The sequence below is a fragment of the Pseudoliparis swirei genome, chromosome 5 (assembly GCF_029220125.1).
Source record: "Pseudoliparis swirei isolate HS2019 ecotype Mariana Trench chromosome 5, NWPU_hadal_v1, whole genome shotgun sequence".
In the NCBI taxonomy this organism is placed as follows: domain Eukaryota; kingdom Metazoa; phylum Chordata; class Actinopteri; order Perciformes; family Liparidae; genus Pseudoliparis; species Pseudoliparis swirei.
In genome coordinates, this window is record NC_079392.1 from 3,136,799 (window position 1) to 3,160,967 (window position 24,169).

The 24,169-nt window shown below is 42.7% G+C and overlaps 1 protein-coding gene and 1 non-coding gene across 2 annotated transcripts in view; both read left to right on the forward strand.

Moving 5' to 3' along the window:
• The window catches only part of lepr (leptin receptor), a 24,182-nt gene extending 142 nt beyond the window's left edge, over positions 1-24,040 (forward strand). Inside the window, exons 1-20 of the mRNA XM_056415229.1 lie at positions 1-136; positions 4,952-5,004; positions 5,862-6,077; positions 7,848-7,977; positions 8,654-8,844; positions 9,431-9,576; positions 10,011-10,152; positions 11,365-11,522; positions 11,645-11,744; positions 13,509-13,608; positions 14,570-14,784; positions 15,434-15,588; positions 16,205-16,361; positions 16,520-16,602; positions 17,184-17,397; positions 18,359-18,556; positions 18,632-18,715; positions 19,808-19,901; positions 20,707-20,782; positions 22,027-24,040. The exon at positions 1-136 is cut by the window's left edge and continues 142 nt beyond it. Coding sequence (XP_056271204.1) covers positions 135-136; positions 4,952-5,004; positions 5,862-6,077; positions 7,848-7,977; positions 8,654-8,844; positions 9,431-9,576; positions 10,011-10,152; positions 11,365-11,522; positions 11,645-11,744; positions 13,509-13,608; positions 14,570-14,784; positions 15,434-15,588; positions 16,205-16,361; positions 16,520-16,602; positions 17,184-17,397; positions 18,359-18,556; positions 18,632-18,715; positions 19,808-19,901; positions 20,707-20,782; positions 22,027-22,842 — 3,330 coding nt within the window. The 5' untranslated portion in view covers positions 1-134 and the 3' untranslated portion in view covers positions 22,843-24,040. The remainder of the gene's footprint in view (positions 137-4,951; positions 5,005-5,861; positions 6,078-7,847; positions 7,978-8,653; positions 8,845-9,430; positions 9,577-10,010; positions 10,153-11,364; positions 11,523-11,644; positions 11,745-13,508; positions 13,609-14,569; positions 14,785-15,433; positions 15,589-16,204; positions 16,362-16,519; positions 16,603-17,183; positions 17,398-18,358; positions 18,557-18,631; positions 18,716-19,807; positions 19,902-20,706; positions 20,783-22,026) is intronic.
• LOC130194557 (5S ribosomal RNA) lies at positions 7,539-7,657 on the forward strand. Its single transcript, XR_008831885.1, has one exon. It is a non-coding gene; the product is annotated as a 5S ribosomal RNA (ribosomal RNA).
• Positions 24,041-24,169: the final 129 nt, after the last annotated feature.

The window sequence follows — 24,169 nt, forward strand, 5'->3', positions numbered from 1 at the left end:
TGTGTTTAGGGAAATCTTCTTCAACATCTGACTGAGGCGCGCAGAACTTCCTCCCCGAGGATTATTTGAACTCACCTGGATGAGTCGGACACCGGAGAGCCGGGACACGTGACCTGAGTAAACACACAGCAGCAATGTAAGTCTCAATATTAGCAATTTAAAAAAATGTCATAACCACATGTGATGTGTTTGTGGTCGGGCTGGCAACCGTTAATGTGAGAGACTTTCCGTCTCTCTTTACAACACAATGACTCATTACGTCAAACTGACAGCTGGGATGTTGGCTCGGTGATAATGTCTGGGTATAAATGTGTATATATATACATTTATTATTTACATGTATTATTTACAAATATATATAAATTAAAAATATATATATACATTTATTATTTACATGTATTATTTACAAATATATATATATACATTTATTATTTACATGTATTATTTACAAATATATATATAAAAATATATACGTACATATATATATATTTATTATTTACAAATATACATATATATATATATATTCATATTTATACATATATACATATATATGTATATATATATATATAGCGGAAGCGCTGTGCCAACGGCTGCTTGTTTCAGTAGTGGCGTTTTGCTTTTATTTTATTGTCTTTTTTGCACTTTTCCTCTCTTTTTCTTTTTCTTTTCTTTCACGTTTGTCTTAGTTACGGTCGGACACTGGACCATAACTACTTTTTTCGATAATTCTACTGTGGCTTTTGTTCACTTTGTCGTGAGTATCGGAAAGCCACAGCAAAACAATGACGGGGACCGTCGTCTACTCGCGTGCTCAGCTGATCGCGCTGTGCAGGCCGAAGCTTCTGCCTGGAGACAGACCTGTGATCCCTCTGGAGCTAAGGAGGAGGGCTCTCGGTTGCAGATCGGGTGTCAAGCGGAGGGCTAAAACGAGGAGATACAAACCCTCGGTACCGTCGATCATAACGGGGAACGTGAGGTCTTTGGCGAATAAGACGGATGAGCTCGGCGCTGGTAATGTCCGAGAGGATCTACCGTGTGAGCAGTCACTTGTGCTTCACTGAGCCGTGGCTACACGCGGACTATCCGGATCACAGCGCGTCCGTGCCCGGCTTCAGAACTGTTCGGGCTGACAGAGACGCTACACAGAGCGGTAAGATGAGGGGGGGCGGGATCGCTGTTTATGTGAATGAACGGTGGTGCCATCCGGACCATGTGTGCGTGAAGGAGCGCTTCTGTAGCGAACATTGAACTGTTGGCCGTGGGGATGCGCCCGTACTATTTGCCGAGAGAGTTCACGTCCGCCATTGTGGTTGTCGTGTACGTGCCGCCATCAGCTGGCGCTGAGGAAGCTGTGGACACCATCCACTCCACTGTGTCTGCTCTGCTGAATCATCAGCCTGGAGCATTCATGGCTATCACTGGTGACTTTAACCACACCACATTGGAAAAAGCTCTGCCAACCTTCCATCAATACATAGACTGCCCAACAAGGAACAATAAAACTCTGGACTTGCTGTATGCTAATACTAAGGACGCATACAGCGCCACTGCCCTTCCCCTCGGCAGGTCTGATCATGACCTGGTCCGCTGACACCCAGGTATGTTCCTCTGGTGAAGAGGCTGCCGGTGACCACCAGGACTGTGAGGAGGTGGTCTATGGAGGCTAACGACGCCTACAGGACTGCTTCGAGTCAACGGACTGGGATGTGCTGTGTGGACCGCACGGGAGGACATCAACAGTATGACCGACTGCATCACGGAATACATCAAGTTCTGTGAACACACCACCATCCCATCACGGACTGTGCTGCTTCCCAACAACAAGCCCTGATCACCAAGGACCTGAAGGCGCTTCTTAACATGAAGAAAGCTGCTTTCAGGTCTGGAGACAGGGATGAGCTGAGGAAAGCCCAGCGCAACCTAAAGGTGAAGCTCAGGGAGGCAAGGACTCCTACAGGAGGAAGCTGGAGGCCAAACTCCAGCTGAACAACACAAGGGAGGTGTGGTCTGGCATGAAGCAGATAACTGGCTTCAAGGTGGGAGGAGACAGCCAGGGGCTCCTGGAGAGGGCCAACGAGCTGAACTGTTTTTCAATAGGTTCAGTTCACAGCCCTCCCCGTCTCCTCCACACATCACACCTCCCAAACACCTCCTCCCCTCTGTCCCCCTGCTGAGCTGCACATCCACCGAGCCCTCAATAACAATGGGCTCCTCCACCCTCCTCTCTCTGTGACGACTGACCAGGTGAGAAGACAGCTGGAGAAACTACACCAGCGCAGAGCTGAAGGTCCTGATGGCATCAGCCCCAGGGTCCTAAAGACCTGCGCCACCCAGCTGTCTGGTGTCCTGCAGCGCCTCTTCAACCTCAGCCTGTGGCTGGGAGAAGTCCCGGTGCTGTGGAAGACGTCGTGCCTGGTCCCTGTCCCCAAGAAGTCAACACCATCTGGCCTCAACGACTACCGACCGGTCGCCCTCACCTCCCATGTGATGAAGGTGCTGGAGAGGCTGGTCTTGGCCCACCTCCGCCGCAGGTGAAATCATCGTTGGACCCTCTGCAATTTGCTTACCAGCCTCATGTGGGAGTGGACGACGCCATCATCTACCTGCTGCAACGAGCTCAGTCGCACCTGGATGGAACCGGTGTCTCTGTGAGAGTCACTTTCTTTGACTTCTCCAGTGCATTTAACACCATCCAGCCACTGCTGCTGAGTGAGAAGCTGCGGGTGGCCGGTGTGGACGCGTCCACCATCTCCTGGATCACTGACTACCTCACAGGCAGACCACAGTTTGTCAGAATGGGCCGTATGCTGTCTGGAACGGTGGTCAGTGATGTTGGAGCCCCACAGGGAACTGTTCTGTCTCCCTTCCTCTTCACCCTGTACACCAGTGACTTCCAGTACAACACGGAGTCATGCCATCTGCAGAAGTACTCTGATGATTCTGCAGTGGTCGGGTGTATTAGGGATGGACGGGAGGAGGAGTACAGGGCAGTGGTGAGTGACTTTGTAAAGTGGGCGGATGAGAACCACCTGCGGCTGAACGTGGCCAAGACCAGAGAGATGGTGGTGGACTTCAGGAGGAAGGCGACAGCTCCTACACCTCTGAGTGTCCTGGGAGTGGACGTGGACATGGTGGAGGAGTACAAGTACCTGGGCGTCTCCATCGACAGCCGACTGAACTGGAAGGCCAACATCAACGCTGTGTACAAGAAGGGGATGAGTCGACTCTTTTTCCTGAGAAAGCTTGATCCTTCAACGTGAGCAGCAAGATGCTGGAGGTATTCTACCAGTCGGTTGTGGCCAGTGTGCTGCACTTTGCCATTGTCTGCTGGGGAGCAGCATCGGAGCCGGTGACACCAGCCGTCTCAACAAACTGGTTAGGAAGGCTGGCTCCATCATCGGCTGCCAGCTGGAGCACCTGGAACAGGTGGTGGAGAGGAGGTCGTTGAAGAAACTGGTGTCCATATTGGACAACCCGGACCACCCTCTCCACCACCTCCTACAGGGACAGAGGAGTACTTTCTCCAGACGTCTCCTCACGCTCCGCTGCCACAAGGAGAGATACAGGAGAACATTCCTGCCGACGGCTATGAGGCTCTACAACAGTTCACCTCTTGCCAGATCACCCTAACCCTTCTTATATTTTGTGTTTTGTTTTTTTATTCTTGTGTGTTGCTGCTACTGACTCGACAAATTTCCCCTTGGGGATTAATAAAGTATATATCTATCTATCTATCTATCTATCTATATATCAATATATATACTGTATATATATACATACATAAATATATATACATTTATTATTTACATTTATTATTTACAAATATATTTATAATATACTGTATATATACATTTCTTCTTTACAAATATATATGTATATTTGTAAATAATAAATGTAAATAATAAATGTGTATATATACATTTCTTATTTACAAATATATATATATATATATATTTGTAAATAATAAATGTAAATAATAAATGTGTGTATATATATATATATACATACAGAAATGCCACTGTAAATGGATATTTAGTACCAAAACAGAAATTGTAGGGGAAAAAAAGTTAAAAATAATGTATTATAAATGCTGCTTCAAGCCTCGACGCGTCTCCTCCAGCGCCGCTAGGAGGCGGGCTGGAGGCGGGCTGGAGGCGGGCCGGAGGCGGGCTGGCAGTGAGTCAGACCCGGGGAGAATTGGCTAAAGTCCCGGTGTAAAGGACACGGAGCTTTTTCCTTCTGTGGATGTGTAAAATATTTTAAGTTCGTTATCTGATTGTTTCCAAAGAACACGAGGAAGCAGCAGAGAAGCCTCCTGGACTCGAGTGTGTTTACGGCAATAAAAACTAAATAAACGTCTTCATGTGATGATGCAGGCGACTACCGGCATGTTGTTGCCTAATGATTATCATGCGAACACATATGAGGTCATGAGCATGTGACGGAGAGAACACACCTGTCATATCATGACGTCATCATTAATTCATTCAGGGCTCCTCGGGTTTGTTTATTAGGATTGCACAACCTCTGTTCCACACACACACACACACACACACACACACACCTACACACACACACACACACACACACACACACACACACACACACACACACACAGCATGTTTAGTAGGAGGCTTTACAATTTGAAATTTCTGTTGATTAAGTAATATTATGTGGGTGAAGCATATATTTCATAGTTATGCTTGTGTGAAGTTACACTGGATTTCATTATTTTTCTTTTCGATGCTCACATTTGGCTTCATAACAAAAATGGTTCTTTAAGGCATCCTTTCTGGTTCCACAAAGAACCTTTCAAACCAGGGTTCTTTAAAGACCTTCTGGAGTCATGTGTTGCCTCTCCTCGTGATATCCGGGGCAAAATCGTCTCTCTCCGGGGCGGTTCTGCCCGGTGTGGTTCTGTTCCTCACGTTCTCTCTCTGGACCTCTGCAGGCTTTGGCCCAGCGTGTGGACGGTCCTGATGCTCGTCCTGCTGCTCTCTCGCGGTGAGTTCAGGCTCCCGGCAGCTCGGAGGACCCGTAGTTCCCGTTTTCTTTCCTAAAAAAACAAATACGTCATCCGGGTGATTCAGAGTCAGCAGATCCACTTAGCTGAGAAGAAAAGGTTCAGAACAACACGCTAGTTATTGGAGGCAGCCGCCTCATGTTGACGCCTGAGAATCACTCAGTCAGCATATTTCCCATGTGGAGCTCATGATGAAAACTACTGCTCAGTCTTCTGTGTTATTCTCCACCAGCTCCACCTGAGCTGCACCTCCTCCAGCCAGGTGGTGTGAAGCTTACCAGGTCTCTGCTTTCCCCACACAATGATTTCCTCTGAGATGCAAACACCGTCCGTTAGAACATTCTGACTCACTTCAACACACAAAAGGACAAGCAGGAGGTCCATGGAGAACCTTTTCAAACCAGGGTTCTTTAAAGAACCATTTCCTTGAAGAGTTCTTCAAAGAACCTAGGTATCTCGAAGAACCTTCAAACATGGTTCTTTAAGGCACCATTTATGGTTCCACAAAAAAACTTTTTCAAACCAGGGTTCTTTAAACTAAAGAACCCTTTCCTTGAAGAGTTCTGTGAACCTATGAAGGGGTCTCGAAGAACCTTTAAAAATGGTTCTTTAAGGCACCATTTATGGTTCCACAAAGAACCTTTCAAACCAGGGTTCTTTAAAGAACCATGTCCTTAAATAGTTCTTCAAAGAACCTTCAAAGTTGTCTCAAAGAACTGTATTGTAATTTGTCTAATGCAGAAAATGAAACCCAAAGATGAAATCTTCTAAAAAAACACTGAATATAAATGTTGTTTCTGTCCATGTGTGGAACCTGAGTTTTACCTTCTGTGAGCAGGTGCTCGGTGTGTGGAGCCAGAGGAGGAGGAAGAGGAGGAGGAGGAGGAGGGGCCTTCTGCCCTGGACCTCCCCTGGCAGGATGAGCTGTGCTGTGACTCACCTGCAGCCCACCTCACAAACCGGTCTGAACCGGACCTCCCACAGGACCCCGTCTGCAGCTTCAGGGGCTCGACTAGCCAATCAGGACCTCACGAGTCCTCTGGCGTCCACACTGGTATCGACAAGAAATCTTCCTCACAAAGAAATTACACTACCGGTCTAAAGTTTGGGGTCACATATAAATGTCCTTATTTTTCAAAGCACTGTTTTTTTCAATGAAGATAACATTGAATGAATCATAACTCTCTACATAGTTAATGTGTAAATGCCTATTCTCTGGTGTGTAATGAAGTCTCTACAGAGGTGTGTAGAGGCCCATCTCCAGTGTTCTAATGGTACATTGTGTTATCGCCTTAGAAGACTAGCGGAGGGGTAGAAAACCCTCTAAACCCTTTTTATGTAAGCACAGCTGAAAACAGTTATGCTGGTGAGAGAAGCTGTAAAACTGGCCTTCCTTTGAGCCACAAGAAGAACTACATTAATATTTAATATAAAAATCTTAATGTCTAACCTCGTTAATGTAAAAAAAAAATTGGGATTTTTTTTAAAGCAATTTGTTGTACAAACTTTTTTTTAAATAACTTTTAAAAAGCAGTGAATTTTTTTCAACATTTACATTTAATTTAATTTTTTACAACTTTTTTTTACAAAATATGTAAAAATAATGTGGGGGGAAAACTTTTAAACAAATTTTTTGTACACATTTTCTTTTTTTACTTTATATTTAGCGATTTTGTTTTCAGTTTCACTGAACGAAAAAGAACACGCCTCCTGTGTGTGACTATATTTTGTCTACATTTTGCAATTAATTTAATAAATAAAAGTTTGAGTTTACATGGAAAACTAAATTGTCTGCGTGACCCCAAACCTTTGAGCGGCAGTGTTTGTATTTAAGGCGTGTCGGGTTGCTCGTGGTGGAGAAAGGTCCTGTTGAAGAGTCGGTGCGTGTGATGTGTTTCACACACACCTCTGTATTTACATCTGTCTACATCAAACACGAGGCCATTAACTATCAGACGTCCCCGGCCTGGTGGTTGGAGTGGCTTCATCTAAACATCGTGCTTCCTCACAAACGTTCGATAATGGGGTTTTCAACTCACTTGCAGCGCCTGCATTAGTCATCAGTTTAACTAAGAATAATTTCTCATAATATTATTTTCATTACTTGAAAACTAAAAGAATGTTTCCCCTCTCCATTACTTAAAAAAAATCTTGTAATTTTTAAAACTTTTTATTTGTATTTTATTTTGAAAAACTTTTTCAACGTAAACATTTTTTTTTAATTTCAAAAATTGTTTAAATTTTTTTTAAATGTAAAACAAAACCAAAACGGGCAAAACATTGTAAATGACAAAAAGAAAAACTTTAATCAAATAGAAAAGAATAACACAATATATAATTTTTTTAAATACGAATAAAGAAAAGACAGACAGCCGGTTTTATTGCCACGTGTTTTCACGTACAGGAATGTGTCATGGTGGGTGGTGCAACAGGTGATGTTATGAAGTAAAAAAGAAGAAGTGAAGGAGATCGGGTCTCCGATCCTTTAAAACGCTCATTTGTAGCTTCACCCTTCGCTTACGGCCATACCACTCTGAACACGCCCGATCTCGTCTGATCTCGGAAGCTAAGCAGGGTCGGGCCTGGTCAGTACTTGGATGGGAGACCGCCTGGGAATACCAGGTGCTGTAAGCTTTTTCCCACTGTTTCAAAAAAACCACAGGCGTAATTTAGTAGATCCCCAACTACTGGTTTCTCTTTTGGGGATGCTAAGAATCCAATTACAGTTATATAACAGCCATTAATACGGTAAACCTAACATGGATGTTATGAAGTGACGTGGCGCCGGTCACACCGCTAATGTGCCGTGTCGATTCCCCGCCAGGCGCCTGTTTGGACATACTGTGCACCATCGATGGACATCGGGAACATTTGAGATGTGACCTCCGACCTCTCCTTCCACCGTCGAGCCCGGTGCATGCTGGTCCGGTGGCAGTTAGTCTCCGGCGACTCTCGTGAGTATTGAGCGTCTCTTGGATTAGCACAAGGGGGAAGATGCATACTAATTCAATAATTTCACATAAAGGTTGGATCAAGATTTTTATTTACCATTTTTTGTCCCTAGACCAACAGTCCTGACATATTGGAAATATAGTTATTAGATAGAAAAAATATATATAATGAGAAAAGAAAAAACACAAAATAATAAAAGAAAACTGTTGAGATGTTGATAATTCAATAATTTCACACATTCTACATCAGTAGATAAAGATTTAATTAAATTTCAAGGTTTTATTTCCCATTTATTCCCTTGACCAACAGTCTTGACACATTGGAAATATAATTATTAGAAATAACACTATAATAAGAAAGGAAAAAATACAAAAGAATAACAGAAAACTCGATTCAGAAGGTGGTATTATATACACGAACAAGAGAGGTGCTGGTGAGCAGAGTTTTGGATCCAGTTTTAAATAAAAGATAATAATAATATGTCTCATATTGCACATTAAAGTGCAGTGAGGTATCATGGAAAATGGAATTATAGTGTAAAAAGTGTTTTAAATTCTTCTCGTCCGAGCCAATGAAGATGACGTCATCATCATTTTTGGACATTCGTAGATGTTTAGTTTTAGTGCATATTTTTTTATTCAGATATTACAGATAACAGAGCGAAGTTAATTTCTCTAGGTCACGGAGAGACGCCGCGGAGGCGAAGGACGGGACTGCGGCGCCCAGGGATCCCGTTGTCTGCCACGGGAAGGACGCCTTCGCGTGTTCGCTCGCCGTCGGCTCCGCCGCGCGCTTCGTCGCCGTGGTAACCGTCAGCATCTCCGCCGCCCTCGCTCCGCCCGTTCTCCTCAGGATTCCCCAGCGACCGGGTACGGATTATGTTATGACTGTAAACAATTAAAATAAATGTCACCTGTCAAGATAAACCAAAACATTCCAGTTGAATGACACCTGATGACATCATGTATTTTTATAAAGTATGTTGCTTCTCATCATCTTAGCTGGTTATTTAAGTGCGTAAGCTTTATAAATGGAAAACACCTGAAAGGTGAAGTGAAACTAAAGTTAGCAGAAATAAAAATCATATTTTGTCAATATTCTTTTAGGAACTCAAGATGTGATTTATTCCTTAATTTAATGTTGATAATCATGATATGAGGATTATACAATATTTGATTTATGTCAATTATTTCTCGGGGAAATTAATCTAAATAATTTTTTAGGTAGATTCATGTCAAATATTTCTCAGGTAGATTAATATAAATTATTACTCAGGTAGATTTATTTCAATTATTTTTTAGGTGGATTAATGTCAATTATTTCTTAGGTAGGTTTATATCAAATATTTCTCAGGTAGATTTATGTAAATTATTTCTCAGGTAGATTTATGTCAATTATTGTTGTTGCCATGACGATAACATGCGAGTGGATATCAACCGGTCTTTGTCCCCCCAGTGAGACCGAGTCCTCCAGTCCACCTGTCTCACCTGCAGACCCTCCAGGCCGAGCTGGTTCTGCACTGGGACGACCCGCCGGGCTCCGTCGGCCCGCTCAGATACGAAGTGCGTCACGCGCCCAGCGCCGCCCGCCCGGCGTGGCAGGTAAACACACGTCGATGTGTGGTCACGTGACGGGTGACACCTCGGGAGAGCACCCACTGGGAGTCATGTGCTCTGAGAGCCAGTTTATGAGACGGTGCTGCGTTCAGGAGCCGGATCAGAACCACGTGACTCAGAGGTGTCAGAACTTCTGTGTAAGACTCCGACAGGTGGAGGCATGGACACGTGGTGTCCTGGTGTGTGTGTGTGAGTGTGTGTGTTGATCCTGGACTCAGTGTTTGTGTGTGTGTGTGTGAGTGTGTGTGTTGATCCTGGACTCAGTGTTTGTGTGTTTGTGTGTGTGTGTGTGTGTTGATCCTGGAGTCAGTGTGTGTGTGTGTGTGTGTGTGTTGATCCTGGAGTCAGTGTGTGTGTGTGTGTGTGTGTGTGTTGATCCTGGACTCAGTGTGTGTGTGTGTGTGTGTGTGTGTGTCCAGGTGGCGTCCTCCCCTGCAGCCTCCATGTTGTCTCTGGATCTGAAGCCCAGACTGAACTACACGGTCCAGGTCCGATGCTCCGGCCCGGACGAGCCTCCAGGGTGGAGCGGGTGGAGCGCACCGCACCACATCTACCTAAATGGTAGGTACCTCCACCACATCCACCTGAATGGTAGGTACCTCCACCACATCCACCTGAATGGTAGGTACCTCCACCACATCCACCTGAATGTCAGGTACCTCCACCACATCCACCTGAGAACTGATGTACATGGATGTACCTACAGTTCAGGTAGATTAATGTCAGTTATTTCTCAGGTAGATTAACATCCAAAAGAATTAGGTAGATTAAATATTTTTTTAAGTAGATGAATGTAAATTATTTCTCAGGTAGATTAATGTAAAATATTTTTTAGGTAGATTAATTTAAAAATATTCTTTAGATTAATGTCAATTATTTCTCAGGTAAATTAATCTCAAATATTTCTCAGGTAGATTTATGGCAAATATTTTTTAGGTAGATTAATTAAAACATATTTTTTACGGTAGATTTATGTAAATTATTTCTCAGGTAAATTAATCTCAATTATTTCTCAAGTAGATTAATGTGAAATATTTCTCAGGTAGATTAATGTCAAATATTTTTTAGGTAGATTAATTAACAAATATTTGTAGGTAAATTCATGTAAATTATTTCTCAGATAAATTAATGTCAATTATTTTTTTAGGTAGATTTATTTCAAATATTTCTCAAGTAGATTTATGCCAATTAATCATAAAGTCTAACATGAATAAAGTAAATGTCCCCAGAGACTCTGAGTGATCCTCTGAGTGATGCTATGAAAGCTCTGGTTCTGGTTCTGGTTGGTGTGAGCTCCGCAACAACAGAATGCTCATTAAAATCAAGCACAGCTCATTTAAAACGATGAGTCATGACTCAGTTTAGAGTTTTCTTTTCGGGTGACTCGTGTTTTGTGATGAGTCGTTTCTTCTCTTGACGCCACGCAGGAAAAAAATCCCTGAACAAAGTTTTGGCTCTTTTGTTTTGATGTCTACGTGGAAACTTTGTGTGAATGGGGAGTTTAGACGTGTGTTTGGCTTATTGTCTTTGTTCTATTTTACTTTTGTTACTTTTCACATTTGTTTGACGTCAAAAAAAAAGAAAAAGAAAAAAGTATTGTATTGAGATCTCTATTCAAATTATATTAAAAAGGCCAGAGAGCTTTTTGGTAATTAACAAAAATAACAACTATATGCATCAATCTCTGTTTCCTGTGTGTGTGTGTGTGTGTGTTTGTGTGTGTGTGTGTGTGTGTGTGTGTGTGTGTGTGTGTGTGTGTGTGTGTGTGTGTAGCGGTGAGCTACATCCCTGAGAAGGTGGTGGCGCGGCCAGGGGACAACGTGACGGTGCACTGCGTGTTCAACGACCGCGGCGTGAACGCCAGCGCCGCCGTGTGGAGACTCAACTTCCAGCGGCTTCAGCGCGGACTGTACCACCCGGTCAGCCAGCGGGTGAGACAGGAAACACTTTCCCCTTCTTCTTTTTTTGTGTTAATTACAAACTTCTTCCCAAAATCGTACAAAAATAAAACAAAACGTACAATTAATTTTAATAACATCTTTTCCCAAACCAGGTGAGCCGGGTCACAGTCCGTCCTTCCGAGGCCCGGCTGTACGACCTGCTGCAGTGCACGGAGGAGTGGGCCGGCCCGTACAGCCAGGTGTACGTAGACGGTGAGCGTCACACAGCCGAACATCAGGAAACACCTTCATGAGGACAGCAGGAGGCTGCAGGGAAGGAACATGTTCTCTGATGAGTTACTTCGGAGAACCCAAACCCACACACAGAACCATGGAGGCGCCATGTGGAACCGAAAATGGTTCTTCAGAGTGATGCCATAGAAGAACCATTTCTGGTTCCACAAGAACCTTTCAAACCAGGGTTCTTTAAAGAACCATTTCTGGTTCCACAAAGAACCGTTCAAACCAGGGTTCTTTAAAGAACCTTTTCTGGTTCCACAAAGAACCGTTCAAACCAGGGTTCTTTAAAGAACCTTTTCCTTAAAGAGTTCTTCAAAGAACCTATAAAGGTGTCTCAAAGAACCTTCAAAACATGGTTCTTTAAGGCACCATTTATGGTTCCACAAAGAACCGTTCAAACCAGGGTTCTTTAAGGAACCTTTTCCTTAAAGAGTTCTTCAAAGAACCTATAGAGCGTATTCACTCACGTGACCACAACAAACTCTGGCGGCCATGTTGGGGTCCCACCACGGCATTGTTTTGCTTGTTTGTATGCCGCTCTTCTTTAGAAATGACCATTATATCCTGAAGGAGACACGATTTCAGTTCAAAGCGGTGTGCCTTGTGATTATGGTTCTGTGCCTCATTGTTGGATGTGGGACTAATGATTCAGAATATGGGTTTATCAGCTCAACAAGAGGCTATTACTTCAACTTGTCATGCATCTACTTCGGCTTCACTCGGCGTATGAGCGTTAGGACTGTTCTCATGTGTTTCTGTTGACACATCGGGTTGTGGGCACGTTTCCTTTGACACTCTCATCAATAATCTCTTTTTGCTTTTTCGCCGAGCGAAAATCAATGTCTTTCACTTGCGCAAAAGGAACTGTGGATGGAAACTTGGGAGGAAGCCATGAACATGGCAACTCCGTCGGGCGATGTCTGCCTTTACTCTGTGATTCATGTCAAGGTAAAATAAAACACTGTCTCCATGGGAACAGCATCAACACGGCCAGCCAGTCACTGCTGGTCCTGAAGGAGCTGGAAGCGGCTTCATCAGACACTCGTCCTGGAGGCGGAGCTGTGCGACTACGGATCATATATGAACCCAGACACGGGGCGATTGATGTTCCGACATTTGTGGTATTTCCACAACAAGTATAACGCAGAAATAGTTGTTAATGTCCCATGGTCGATAGCGGAAATGAAAACTGTTTTACAGGAATGTGACCGGGCTATGTGCTGGTAACTAGGGGTAACTAGCGAATTAACCACAAAGTGTTGAGCGAGTAAAATCAGGTAAAAAAGCGTTGCGAATATTCAATTCCAACCGCTGAAATCTTTCTTTGGTAATGCAGAAGGAGACGAGGTTGCTGGGCTCTCGCATAATCAAACAGCGACACGATAGCCAGGTCAACTCCTTCTGACATTTAATAAGTGGGACCCCAAGATGGCGCGATTGAGATTCTGACGTCACGTGAATACGCTCTATAAAGATGTCTCAAATAACCTCAAAAAGGGTTCTTTAAGGCACCATGTCTGGTTCTACAAAGAACCTTTCAAACCAGGGTTCTTTAAAGAACCGTGTCCTTAAAGAGTTCTTTAAAGAACCTATAAAGGTGCCTCAAATGAAAAATTGGTTCTTGAGTAGCTGATGGTTCTTCGTAGAACCACAAATCCTTTTAAAGAACCATTTAAGAACCATGAGGTTCCTGTAGGCTACTTCTGGTGAAAGTTGATTTTGTTCTCGTGTTTCCAGGAGCCTCCATCGATATAAACTGCGTAACCAACGGCGATATCGATGCTATGGACTGCAGCTGGAAGAACACACAGCTGACTAACCCTAAGTTCAGGTCGAGGTAACAAAGCCACATACAATTTCTTAATGTTGTCTATTTGGATGTTTGTGCAATATTTGGCATTTCTCAACTGGAAGTTACAGAACACAGCGTAGCAGAACTCACATTTAGGGAACACGCGCTGGAAATAATGATGTTAGTGATTCTCGGAGGTTTTGTTTCTGTTGCACCCTGAAAGTGAAATGTTCAGAGACACGTCGTTCTTCTGTTTTGCAACTTCCCAGTTAAAACAAGCATACGTTGTGTTGTCTTCAGCCTGCTTACTTCACACCCCTCTCTTAAAGAGACATCGCCCCTCTCCTAAAGAGACAGCGGCCCTCTCTTAAAGAGACAGCACACCTCTCTTAAAGAGACAGCAACCCTCTCTTAAAGAGACAGCGGCACTCTCTTAAAGAGACAGCACCCCTCTCTTAAAGAGACAGCGGCACTCTCTTAAAGAGACAGAGCCCCTCTCTTAATTACAAATACATACAATCTTGACTTACTTTATGCAACTGGAGGCGTCGCCCCCTGCTGGCCAGCAGAGAGAATGCAAGTTATGAGATACTTATGGCATTGGCTTCACTCAGACCTGAAGATTTTGCTTGAGTTGTATGAATAAGCTTTTATCTCCATCAATCACACAAAGTTATGTTGTTAGATTAAACCTTCATTGCACAACACGAGATTTATAGCCAACAATCTAACATTAAATATTACAATTCAAATTGAAAAATAGTATTTTCTACAAAACAAGGTGTTTGTTAGCAGATCTGAGAGCCAATCAGCTCTTTGATCTGGCGTTTTTTCCCATCATACCCTGGGTCATGCAGTGAGTAGAGGGCAACTGTGTAATAAAAAGATCCAATTTGTACGAAACTGGAATTATCCTTTATTTTACACACATTCAGCATCCAATATTGTATTAATTAGCATTCAAGACCTCCAGGAATGACATCATCAATCTTTTTGATCGTGCCAGGTGGGCCGACTTGCCGTGCGACGTGATGGAGGCGAGGGAGAGAGCCGGGGAGGAAGTGGGGGAGGTGGGGCCGGCTTGCCCTCAGGTTCAATCCAAGAGGGGAAGCTGCAGCATCCGGCCTCTGAGGATGAACTGCTACCGGCTGTGGCTGGAGGTGCCGTCCCGCCTGGGTCCCGTCAGGACTAAACCCACCTACCTGACGCCCATAGATCACGGTGAGCGGGATGGATCCACGTGTGGAGCAACACGACTAAACGGAACAGGAATATCAGGAGGCGTCATTATGTTTTAATTTATAAAATAGCATATAGAAATCTCGAAAAGAATATGAATTTTCTCCCCGTTCTTGAACATCTGGAACATCTCAATGGCATACTGGAAATTAGATTTTTTTATGAATCAAACTGCAGTTTTTTCAGGCAATATTATTAGTATAGTATTACACTTTAAAAAATCATATATATATATTTATATATATACATACATACACAGTATGTATGTATATATACTATGTATTTATGTATATATATATAAAAATACATATCTATAAATATATATAAATACATAAATATATGTATTTATATTTATAAATACATACACAGTATATATATATATATATATATATATATATGTATGTATGTATTTAAAGGTTATTTTCAAACTTTATGAATCTCTTTATTAGAGTAATGATTTCCTTTAAAGTGTAATACTATACTGATAATATTGCCCTTAAAAACTACAGTTTGATTCATAATAATCTAATTAAAGTAGAAAAATGTAAAAGGTGTAAACTGTGTTGATTTTGTTGTAATTGATCATGTTGCATGACCCACACTCTTGCTCCACGCTATTTCCCCCTTGCAGTAAAGCCCCATACGCCCACTAATGTGAGGGCGGTGAGCCGGAGCGGTGGGGTCCTGGAGGTCTCGTGGGAGCCTCCGCCTCTGCCTGCCGAGGGGCTCCAGTGTCAGATCGGCTACCGCTCGCCCTCCGCTGGACGAGCCCAGCCGGAGTGGAAGGTGAGCTGGTGTGGCTGGAAGAGAGCGCTGTCTCTTTAAGAGAGGGAAGCTGTCTCTTTAAGAGAGCGCCATCTCTCTAAAGGAAAGGCGCTATCTCTTTAGGAGAGGGGCGCTGTCCCTTTAAGAGAGGGGCGCTGTCCCTTTAAGAGAGGGGTGTGTGAAGGGCAGGTGCAGTAAGCAGGCTGAAGACAGCACAACGTATGCTTGATTTGACCGAGAACTTGTAAAAAAAAAAAAAAGTTTAAAAACAGACCAACTACGTGTTTCTGAACACTTCATTTAAGGTTGCAACATTATTTTGGGTAAATAACTCTAAATTTCCCTCCAAAATGTTCTTCTACCTGTAATGAAGATATTTATCTATCAAGACAAACATATTCAAAGCTCCTGGGGTCCAGCACTCAGCTGAGAAATGGTCTAATATCTCTTAAATGACTTTGAACTTTCTTAATGAGCCGATTCAAGCTGCTTTGAGACCGTATTCCTGTATTTTTTTTGTAATGGGAAAGATGCTAACATCAATACGATGAGAATAATGAGGTAATACTTTGGATTAAATGGATTAAAACGGACGTGTACGAGTCAGATATTCACTCTAAAATGTGGCGCCCTGCAGACTCAGAGTCCGGTGCGTGTTTCCTGGACGGAGGTGTCGGTGTCGTCGGACATGTGTCGGGTCTACGCGGCGCAGGTGCGCTGCATGCACACCAACGGCACCGGCTATTGGAGCGAATGGAGCGACGCCGTCTACTCGGCGCCTCAGAACAGCAGAGGTACGGCACCGGTACCGCAGCGGCAGCCGGAGGCCCGGTGTGACCTTCTGCATCACTTCTGACCGTCTGATTGGAGCTCTAATCTCTAATGACGAATAAACGACCCGTGATATAAACGCTTCAGAGGGCTAATGCGATGTCGCCGGTCTCGTTCTCAGCTCCGGAGCGCGGTCCGGATTTCTGGAGAGTCATTCAAGACGAGCCGTACGGAAACCAGACTAATGTGACTCTGCTATTTGAGGTACAGAAACTGACAAAAACATAAACATGTGGAATGAAGACACAACGATGGGGTCAGATCAGTTGCAAACGCACACAGAGAGATTCACAAATGCAAACGCAAAGATTCATAAATGCGCACAGAATAATTCTCAAATATTTTCAATTTACAAATGCGCACAAAACAATTTACAAATATATTCAATTTACAAATGCTCACAGAATAATTCACAAATATATTAAATTTACAAATGCTGACAGAACAATTCACAAATATATTAAATTTACAAATGCTGACCGAACAATTCACAAATATATTTAATTTACAAATGCACACAGAATAATTCACAAATATATTCGATTTCGCAAATCGATCGAGAAAACAAACAAATTGTAATTCATTCATGTGGCATTGGAATGTATTTGTGAATCGTTCCGCATGCATTTGTAAATTAAATATATTTATAAATTGTTCTGTTCGCATTTGTGAATCTGTGTGTTTGCATTTGTGAGTCTCTCTGTGTGCGTTTGCATTTATTGACTCTGATCTGACCCCAATCACAACTAATAGATGTTTTGCTTTCCTGCATTTTTTTGGAACAGCAACTCCGAATACCAGCGCGTTCGTACTGCGTGGATGGATTCATAGTCCGGCGCCGGACGTCGACCGGCTCGGTGACGAGGCAGCAGATGGACGTGGCGTCCTCCTTCAGCTTCCAGTGGGACCAGGAGCCCCACACGGTGACCGTGGAGGCCTTCAACGATCTGGGGAGCTCCGCTCACAACGTCAACATGACGCTGGAAAGGCGACCCCGACGTGAGTGAGCTGGGAGGATCAGCTGGAGGGACAATGAGGAAGAAGAAAATATATATTTTTTATCTGTTTAATCCTGAATATGTCATTGATCCTCAATATTACATGAGTCAGGGTTCATCGAAAAGTCATGGATTTAAAAAATCGTTATAATCGTTTTTTCTAAATTAAAAAACGTTTTTTTAAAGTCAATGGACATTTTGTAATTTTCAAATGTGCATTTTAAATAATTTATATGCTTTAAAAAAAATGACACTGTAAATATAAAGCCGGCATACGCACTCTTCACACTCGCAGCGCCCATTTTTCGCGCTGCAAGTGAACGCACCTTAACTGAAAAGACATAAATGTTTATTCTTTTAATCTTAACTATTGTCTCTCATTCATTTGAGTCATTTAAGGTTATAAACTGTATGCTTTGGGATTCTCATTGTTAGTTTAAATATGACATTTTCTCACTTTTTCATGTTTCCACTGAGATTTCACAAAATGTTTCGTCATGGAAATTTGGTTTAAAGTCCTGGAAACGTCCTGGACACCCATTGGTCAACGTGTGGATGAACCCCGATTCGCTTTCTTTTTATTTTTTTTCACCGGTCTGTATATGAGAAAGCATGCAACAATATTTTGCTGACTACAATTAAGAGGTTGTAGTAATAACAAACATGCCTCATTGTGTTTACCACCAGAACTTTGTTACACTGCTCTGTTGTGTGTGTGCCTGCAGCACACTGCCCCCTGGTGGGCAAAAAGAAAATTACCACCGGTATAAAGATAGACATAAACTAAAAAACATTGTTCAGTTTTGGCGCTCAGAGTATACTAAACGCTCCAGATAATCACGATTAATCGATTCTCCATCAAAACAGCAAAAAAGGGAATATGTTTGTTTTTTTGGGACATAAAGAGTATATTTTATTTATTTATTCCCTCGTTCTTTTTTCTCCCTCTCTCTCCTCCGCAGGCCGCGTTGTTCGTTCATTCGGCGTCTCGGTTGTCAACAGCACCTGCGTGTCTCTGTCCTGGAGCCTGTTGGACGACGTCTCCGCCGTCCCTCTGTTCATGGTGGTCCAGTGGTCACTGGTACCGGGTCATCACGAGGGCCGGACCGGCGCCACGTGGACCAGACTGCCGTACACGGACAGCCCCGTACATCTGAGAGGTGACACTATCTCTCTTGTTTCATCGCTTAGAGTATCTGTTCATCGTGTGTATTCATGTCGATGCCTCATTTCAGGTGATTTCTTCGGCTCCGAGCAGTCGGGCTTCTCCTTGTACCCCGTGTTTGCTGACGGAGAGGCGGAGCCAATGTACGCAACAGGTACGCACTGGTTTTTCCTGTTGTAACAGAATCATATTCAACATTTAAAGTCTCTGATGCTGCCTTCACACCGAAAGTGTTGAGAATTCAACGTAGGGACGTGAGCGGTGGCGATAGATGAAAATTGCGCGTTGAGAAAATTCGCCTCAAGTTTAAATATTTCAACTTTGGCGAAAAATTCACCCGGCGACGAGTTGCGAAAGCCAATCGGCGTTGAGCGTTGGTGAATCTAACTGCTTCTGCTCTAATGGCTAATAGCTGTGTGAGCCTTCAGGTGATGTCATGTATAAATATATATATATATATATGGATATATATATATATATATGTACAGGACTGTCTCAGAAAATTAGAATATTGTGATAAAGTTCTTTATTTTCTGTAATGCAATTAAAAAAACAAAAATGTCATGCATTCTGGATTCATTACAAATCAACTGAAATATTGCAAGCCTTTTATTCTTTTAATATTGCTGATTATGGCTTACAGCTTAAGAAAACTCAAATATCCTATCTCTAAATATTAGAATATCATGAAAAAGTATACTAGTAGGGTATTAAACAAATCACTTGAATCGTCTAATTAACTCGAAACACCTGGAAACACATTTTCAAATGTTTGATTTTGTTTTGCTGTTATAAATCTTTTTTTTTACTTGGTCTGAGGAAATATTCAAATTTTATGAGATAGGATTTTAGAGTTTTCTTAAGCTGTAAGCCATAATCAGCAATATTAAAAGAATAAAAGGCTTGCAATATTTCAGTTGATTTGTAATGAATCCAGAATGCATGACATTTTTGTTTTTTTAATTGCATTACAGAAAATAAAGAACTTTATCACAATATTCTAATTTTCTGAGACAGTCCTGTATATGTTATGAACCCAGACACGAGGATGTCAGATGTTCAGACGTTTGTGGGATAAAGCAGAACTAGTGGTTAGTTGTTCATGGTGGATGAAGGAGATGAAAACTGTTTCCACGGAGTAAAGCCACGCCCCCCTCTAAGCCCCGCCCCTCGCACCAGTGAAGCGAGAAAAAAAAGCCCCCGTGCTCGAGGTGTGTTAGTTACAGGTGAGATGTTTGTGTTTCAGCCACCAGACGAGACCCCGCGGCCTCCCTGATGCTGCTGGCCATCTCCTTCCTCTTCCTCGTCCTCTTCGTCACCCTCATCCTCTCCCAGAACCAGTGAGAGGCTCCAAAGACACATTCACAGACATAAAAAAAAATACAAATGAATAATAATAAGATCTTTATGATTATTTTTTTAGTATTTTTATTATAGGACAAAAGACAATACATAGACATAAAACCTAGAGGATGACGAAACAGTGGACACAACATCATAAAGTCAGAGTATTGAGAAAAAGAAAAGAACAAATTTGTGTGCATGTGTGCATGTGTGTGTGTGTGTGTGTGCTTGTGTGTGTGTGAGCTTTTTTATTTTTTATTTAAAGAAACAGAATACACAGATGAAGGCAGACGTCTATGTATGAGCGTCTGCATGTACGTGGAATTGAATTGGTTTCTAGGCAAGGGGAAATAAAAAATAAATGAATTAAAGATTAATTAACTAATAAATAATAAGAAGATCTTGCTGTATACAAAAAGAAATCACCCACGTGTATGATATTAAATCTGCTTTGGGGTGTTTCGATGCAGCAACATCAAATAAAATCTTCTTAAAAGACACTTTACATGCATGTTTAATCTTGTACCTTTATTCATTATACTGCATCAGTTTATGTCAAAGGAGGTTTTTTTACCCTGTAAGAAGTGATAAATAATGGAAGTGCCCGGGGTGCCGTCTAATTTAGAGCGTGTGACATTTAAAAGGTCACGAGGGTGTAATTACACTTGATGTGAGCTGAAGGGAGATGTGTGTGTGTGTGTGTGTGTGTGTGTGTGTGTGTGTGTGTGTGTGTGTGTGTGTGTATGGGGGGAGGCCTTTAAGCCAGAGAGATGGACCCTAAATGATTCCATTTCTATCCAGGATGAAGAAGTTTGTGTGGAAGGAGGTTCCCGACCCGAACAAATGCTCCTGGGCCAGAGGCCTCGACTTCAATAAGGTAAAATAATATTAATAGTATTAAGGCACCTGGTTTGAAAGGTTCTTTGTGGAACCGGAAATGGTGCCTTAAAGAACCATTTCTTTAAGGTTCTTTGAGACATGTCAACCTTCATTTTTTGAACCGGGGTTACTTTGGGAAATACGGATATTTGCTTCTTTTTTTACAAGAGAACCTACACTGTGAAAAAAAAGAAGTGTGAAATATATACGGTGAATTACCGTAAAAAATTAAAGCGACACGTATAAGACATGACGGTATGTTTTCTCCACTGTAAACCTAATTAAAGTATTTCTCAGTGATAAACATCGTACAAGACTGTCTAATGTTTAGTACTTTACGTGATACACATGAGGCTACAGCCAGCAGCAGGTTAGCGTAGCTTAGCATAACGACTGGAATGCTAGCTCCGCTCCCTCACTGTGGCAGGAAGACATTTTAAAAAATGGATTAACAAAGATTAGTTGAATAACACAACATGACATGCTAGTTTTATCTTTGCTGGTGGACTGTTAGCTTTTAGTTGGAGCCAGACTAAGTGTGTTTTTCTATTTCCAGTCTTTATGCTAAGCTAAGCTAAGCTAAGCTACCAATCGCCTGGTTGTAGCTCCATAAAGTTTCATTTGTTTTAAGAAGCAGAATTAGAATCATTTATACGGGCCGAGTACGTTGCATGTACGAGGAATTTGAATTAACAGATATATAATGAAACGATAAAACAATGCAAATTAAAATAGAATAAAAAACAAATAAACTGTGTTGCAATAACAGATCAACAGATAAAAAAAGTACTTTAGAACAAAACTGTAGATTGACCAAACACATTGAACCGTGCACGATTCAGTTGTTTCTTTTATCTCTCACTTCTTTTGACACGTTTAAGAGGATTTATTAGGATTCATTACCAAACCATATACAGCAAATAGGACTTTAATAACATTGTCACCCATAAGTAATTCTAGCGTTAATCTCATGTTTCTTAACCCTCATCGTACAAAGACAAATTCATAAAACGAGATTTGTTTTTCTTGACACACAAACACATTAAAACAATAAAGTGTTTTCATTTCCGCTGCACGTGTGTGATCTATGATTCTCTCCACCCGGCTGCTGGTGTGTGAAACAGAACAGATGCACTCGATCGCTCCTCTTTTGCCAATCGCTGCAATTTATTGCATATATTTGTATATATTTTGAAAACTAACACTTTTAAATCAGTTTTTTTTCCTTGCACATCTTTCCAGACGGACACCTTTGACCACTTGTTGCATCTCCCAGAATGCCCGGCGGCCTGGCAGCTGCTGCTCCCACCTGAGAACATTTCCAAAGTCGCCGTAGTCGACAAGATCGATCTCTCCGCTCTGACTTCGGCGTCGGTCCGAGCCGACCCGCGCCGACCCCCGGGGTCAAACCTGGAGGTCAACCGAGAGGCCCGGGAGGGTGAGCGGCTCCGTGGCCGAGCTCCTTCAAGCCCGAGACGCGATCGGTTACAGCGTGACGGTCCGCCGGCGGACCTCAAAGACGGCTCCGCTCCGTCTTCGGTCGCGTACGCCACGGTGCTGCTCTCGGATCCGAAGCAGCAGCATCTTCATCTTCATCTTCACAACAAGAGCGGCAGCGGCAGCAGCTCCGGCGACGAGGGCAATTTCTCCGCCGACAACTCGGACATCTCCGACTCTTCCCACGGTGGCGGCGGCCTGTGGGCGCCGGACGACCCGCGGCGCTCCCGCTCCTACACCTCCGTGGAGGAGCTCTCCGAAGGCGAAGAAGAGGAGGAGGAGGAGGCGAGAGGAGAGAAAGACGTGTCCTATCTAGAGATGGAGTATCCGGCGGAGGACAGCGAGGTCGACGACGAGGCGCAGACGGGAGACGAAGAAGAAGAGGAGACGAGCGCCGAGCCGCCGGGCGATGTGGGAGCGGACGGAGAGGGCCGCTCGGCGGAGTCGAGCCCGTTGCTAGGCGACGGGGAATCGAGCGAGCGAGCCTCGTCTCCGCTTTACCTGCCTCAGTTCAGAACTACGAGACGACAAACCGCCCTCGCACAGACGGGATTTAAATGACGACGCACATCTTTAAATCTGTCGCGTCGTCGAAAAGCGCCACGACTCAGCGTTTATTCACCAGAGCGGGCTTTTGCACACGGCCCTTCAGAGGTGGAGCGGGAACAAAACGCCACGGCCAACGTGTGAGGGCGAGGACGGATACTCACCAAATGCTGCTATTTAGTTCTTTCAAGGAAAGATTCTACTTTACCTCTGCACTCGGTAAGCAATGCTGAGAAATCTGGAACCTATGGATGGACGTTTGAGAACCCGTTTAAAGATCTTTGAAGAACTATTTAGGGAAATGGTTCTTTAAAGAACCCTGGTTTAAAAGGTTCTTTGTGGAACCAGAAATGGTGCCTTAAAGAACCATTGTTTAAGGTTCTTAGAGACACCTTTATAGGTTCTTTAAAGAACTATTTAAGGACACGGTTCTTTAAAGAACCATTTTATTTTAATTATTTTGGGCTTTATTTCAAGTGAAACAGGGAAAAAAGTTCATAGAGAGTAAAAAGACGCACAGAGAGTGAGAGAAAAGCTTGTGGGCGGCTCAGTGGGACTATAAATCAAGTTGATGTAGTGTGTGTGTGTGTGTGATTTTTGAACACCGAATTTATTGCATTTGTAATCAGGTTGCGCAACAACAACATCTGCACTAACTCACCCGCCTACCCGGATAATGTATTTTTGTACTTCTGTGCTGTAATGTATTTAAAACGTTGATATAGTTTTGTGAGATATGTATCAATTTGTTCTTGTGTATCTTAAGAACAGAAGAAAGACAAAAGAATGTATCTTTAAAACAAGAAGACGGAGATTAAAAGTAATGAAATATATTGCTCTATATTGAGAGATTCCTTCTATTTTTCATGGTTTGAATAAAGTGTTTATTGTGAAGTCTGGTTTCTGTAACGGGGATGAAGAAGAGGAAACTTCACAGTAGAGTATTCAGGTTTCATCATGGAGACACTTTTCATTCAGGGGTATTCATACACAGTAGACACAGCAGGGAGCAACTCGGGGTTAAGTGTCTTGATCAAGGACACGTCGACTAGGGCGGGGACTGAACCGCCAACCCCCTGATTGGAAGATGGACCTGATAACCACTGACACACGGGCAAACAGGCGAACTACACAGGCAACACGTGATGAACCGGAGCATCTAACAATAAAAAACATAAAACAATAACAAACATATAATCATAAAACAATAACAAACATAAAACCATAACAAATATATAATAATAAAATAAAAAACATTAAACCATAACAAATATATAATAATAAAACATAAAACAATAAAAACAAAACAATAACAAACGTAAAACAATAACCAATTAAAAAT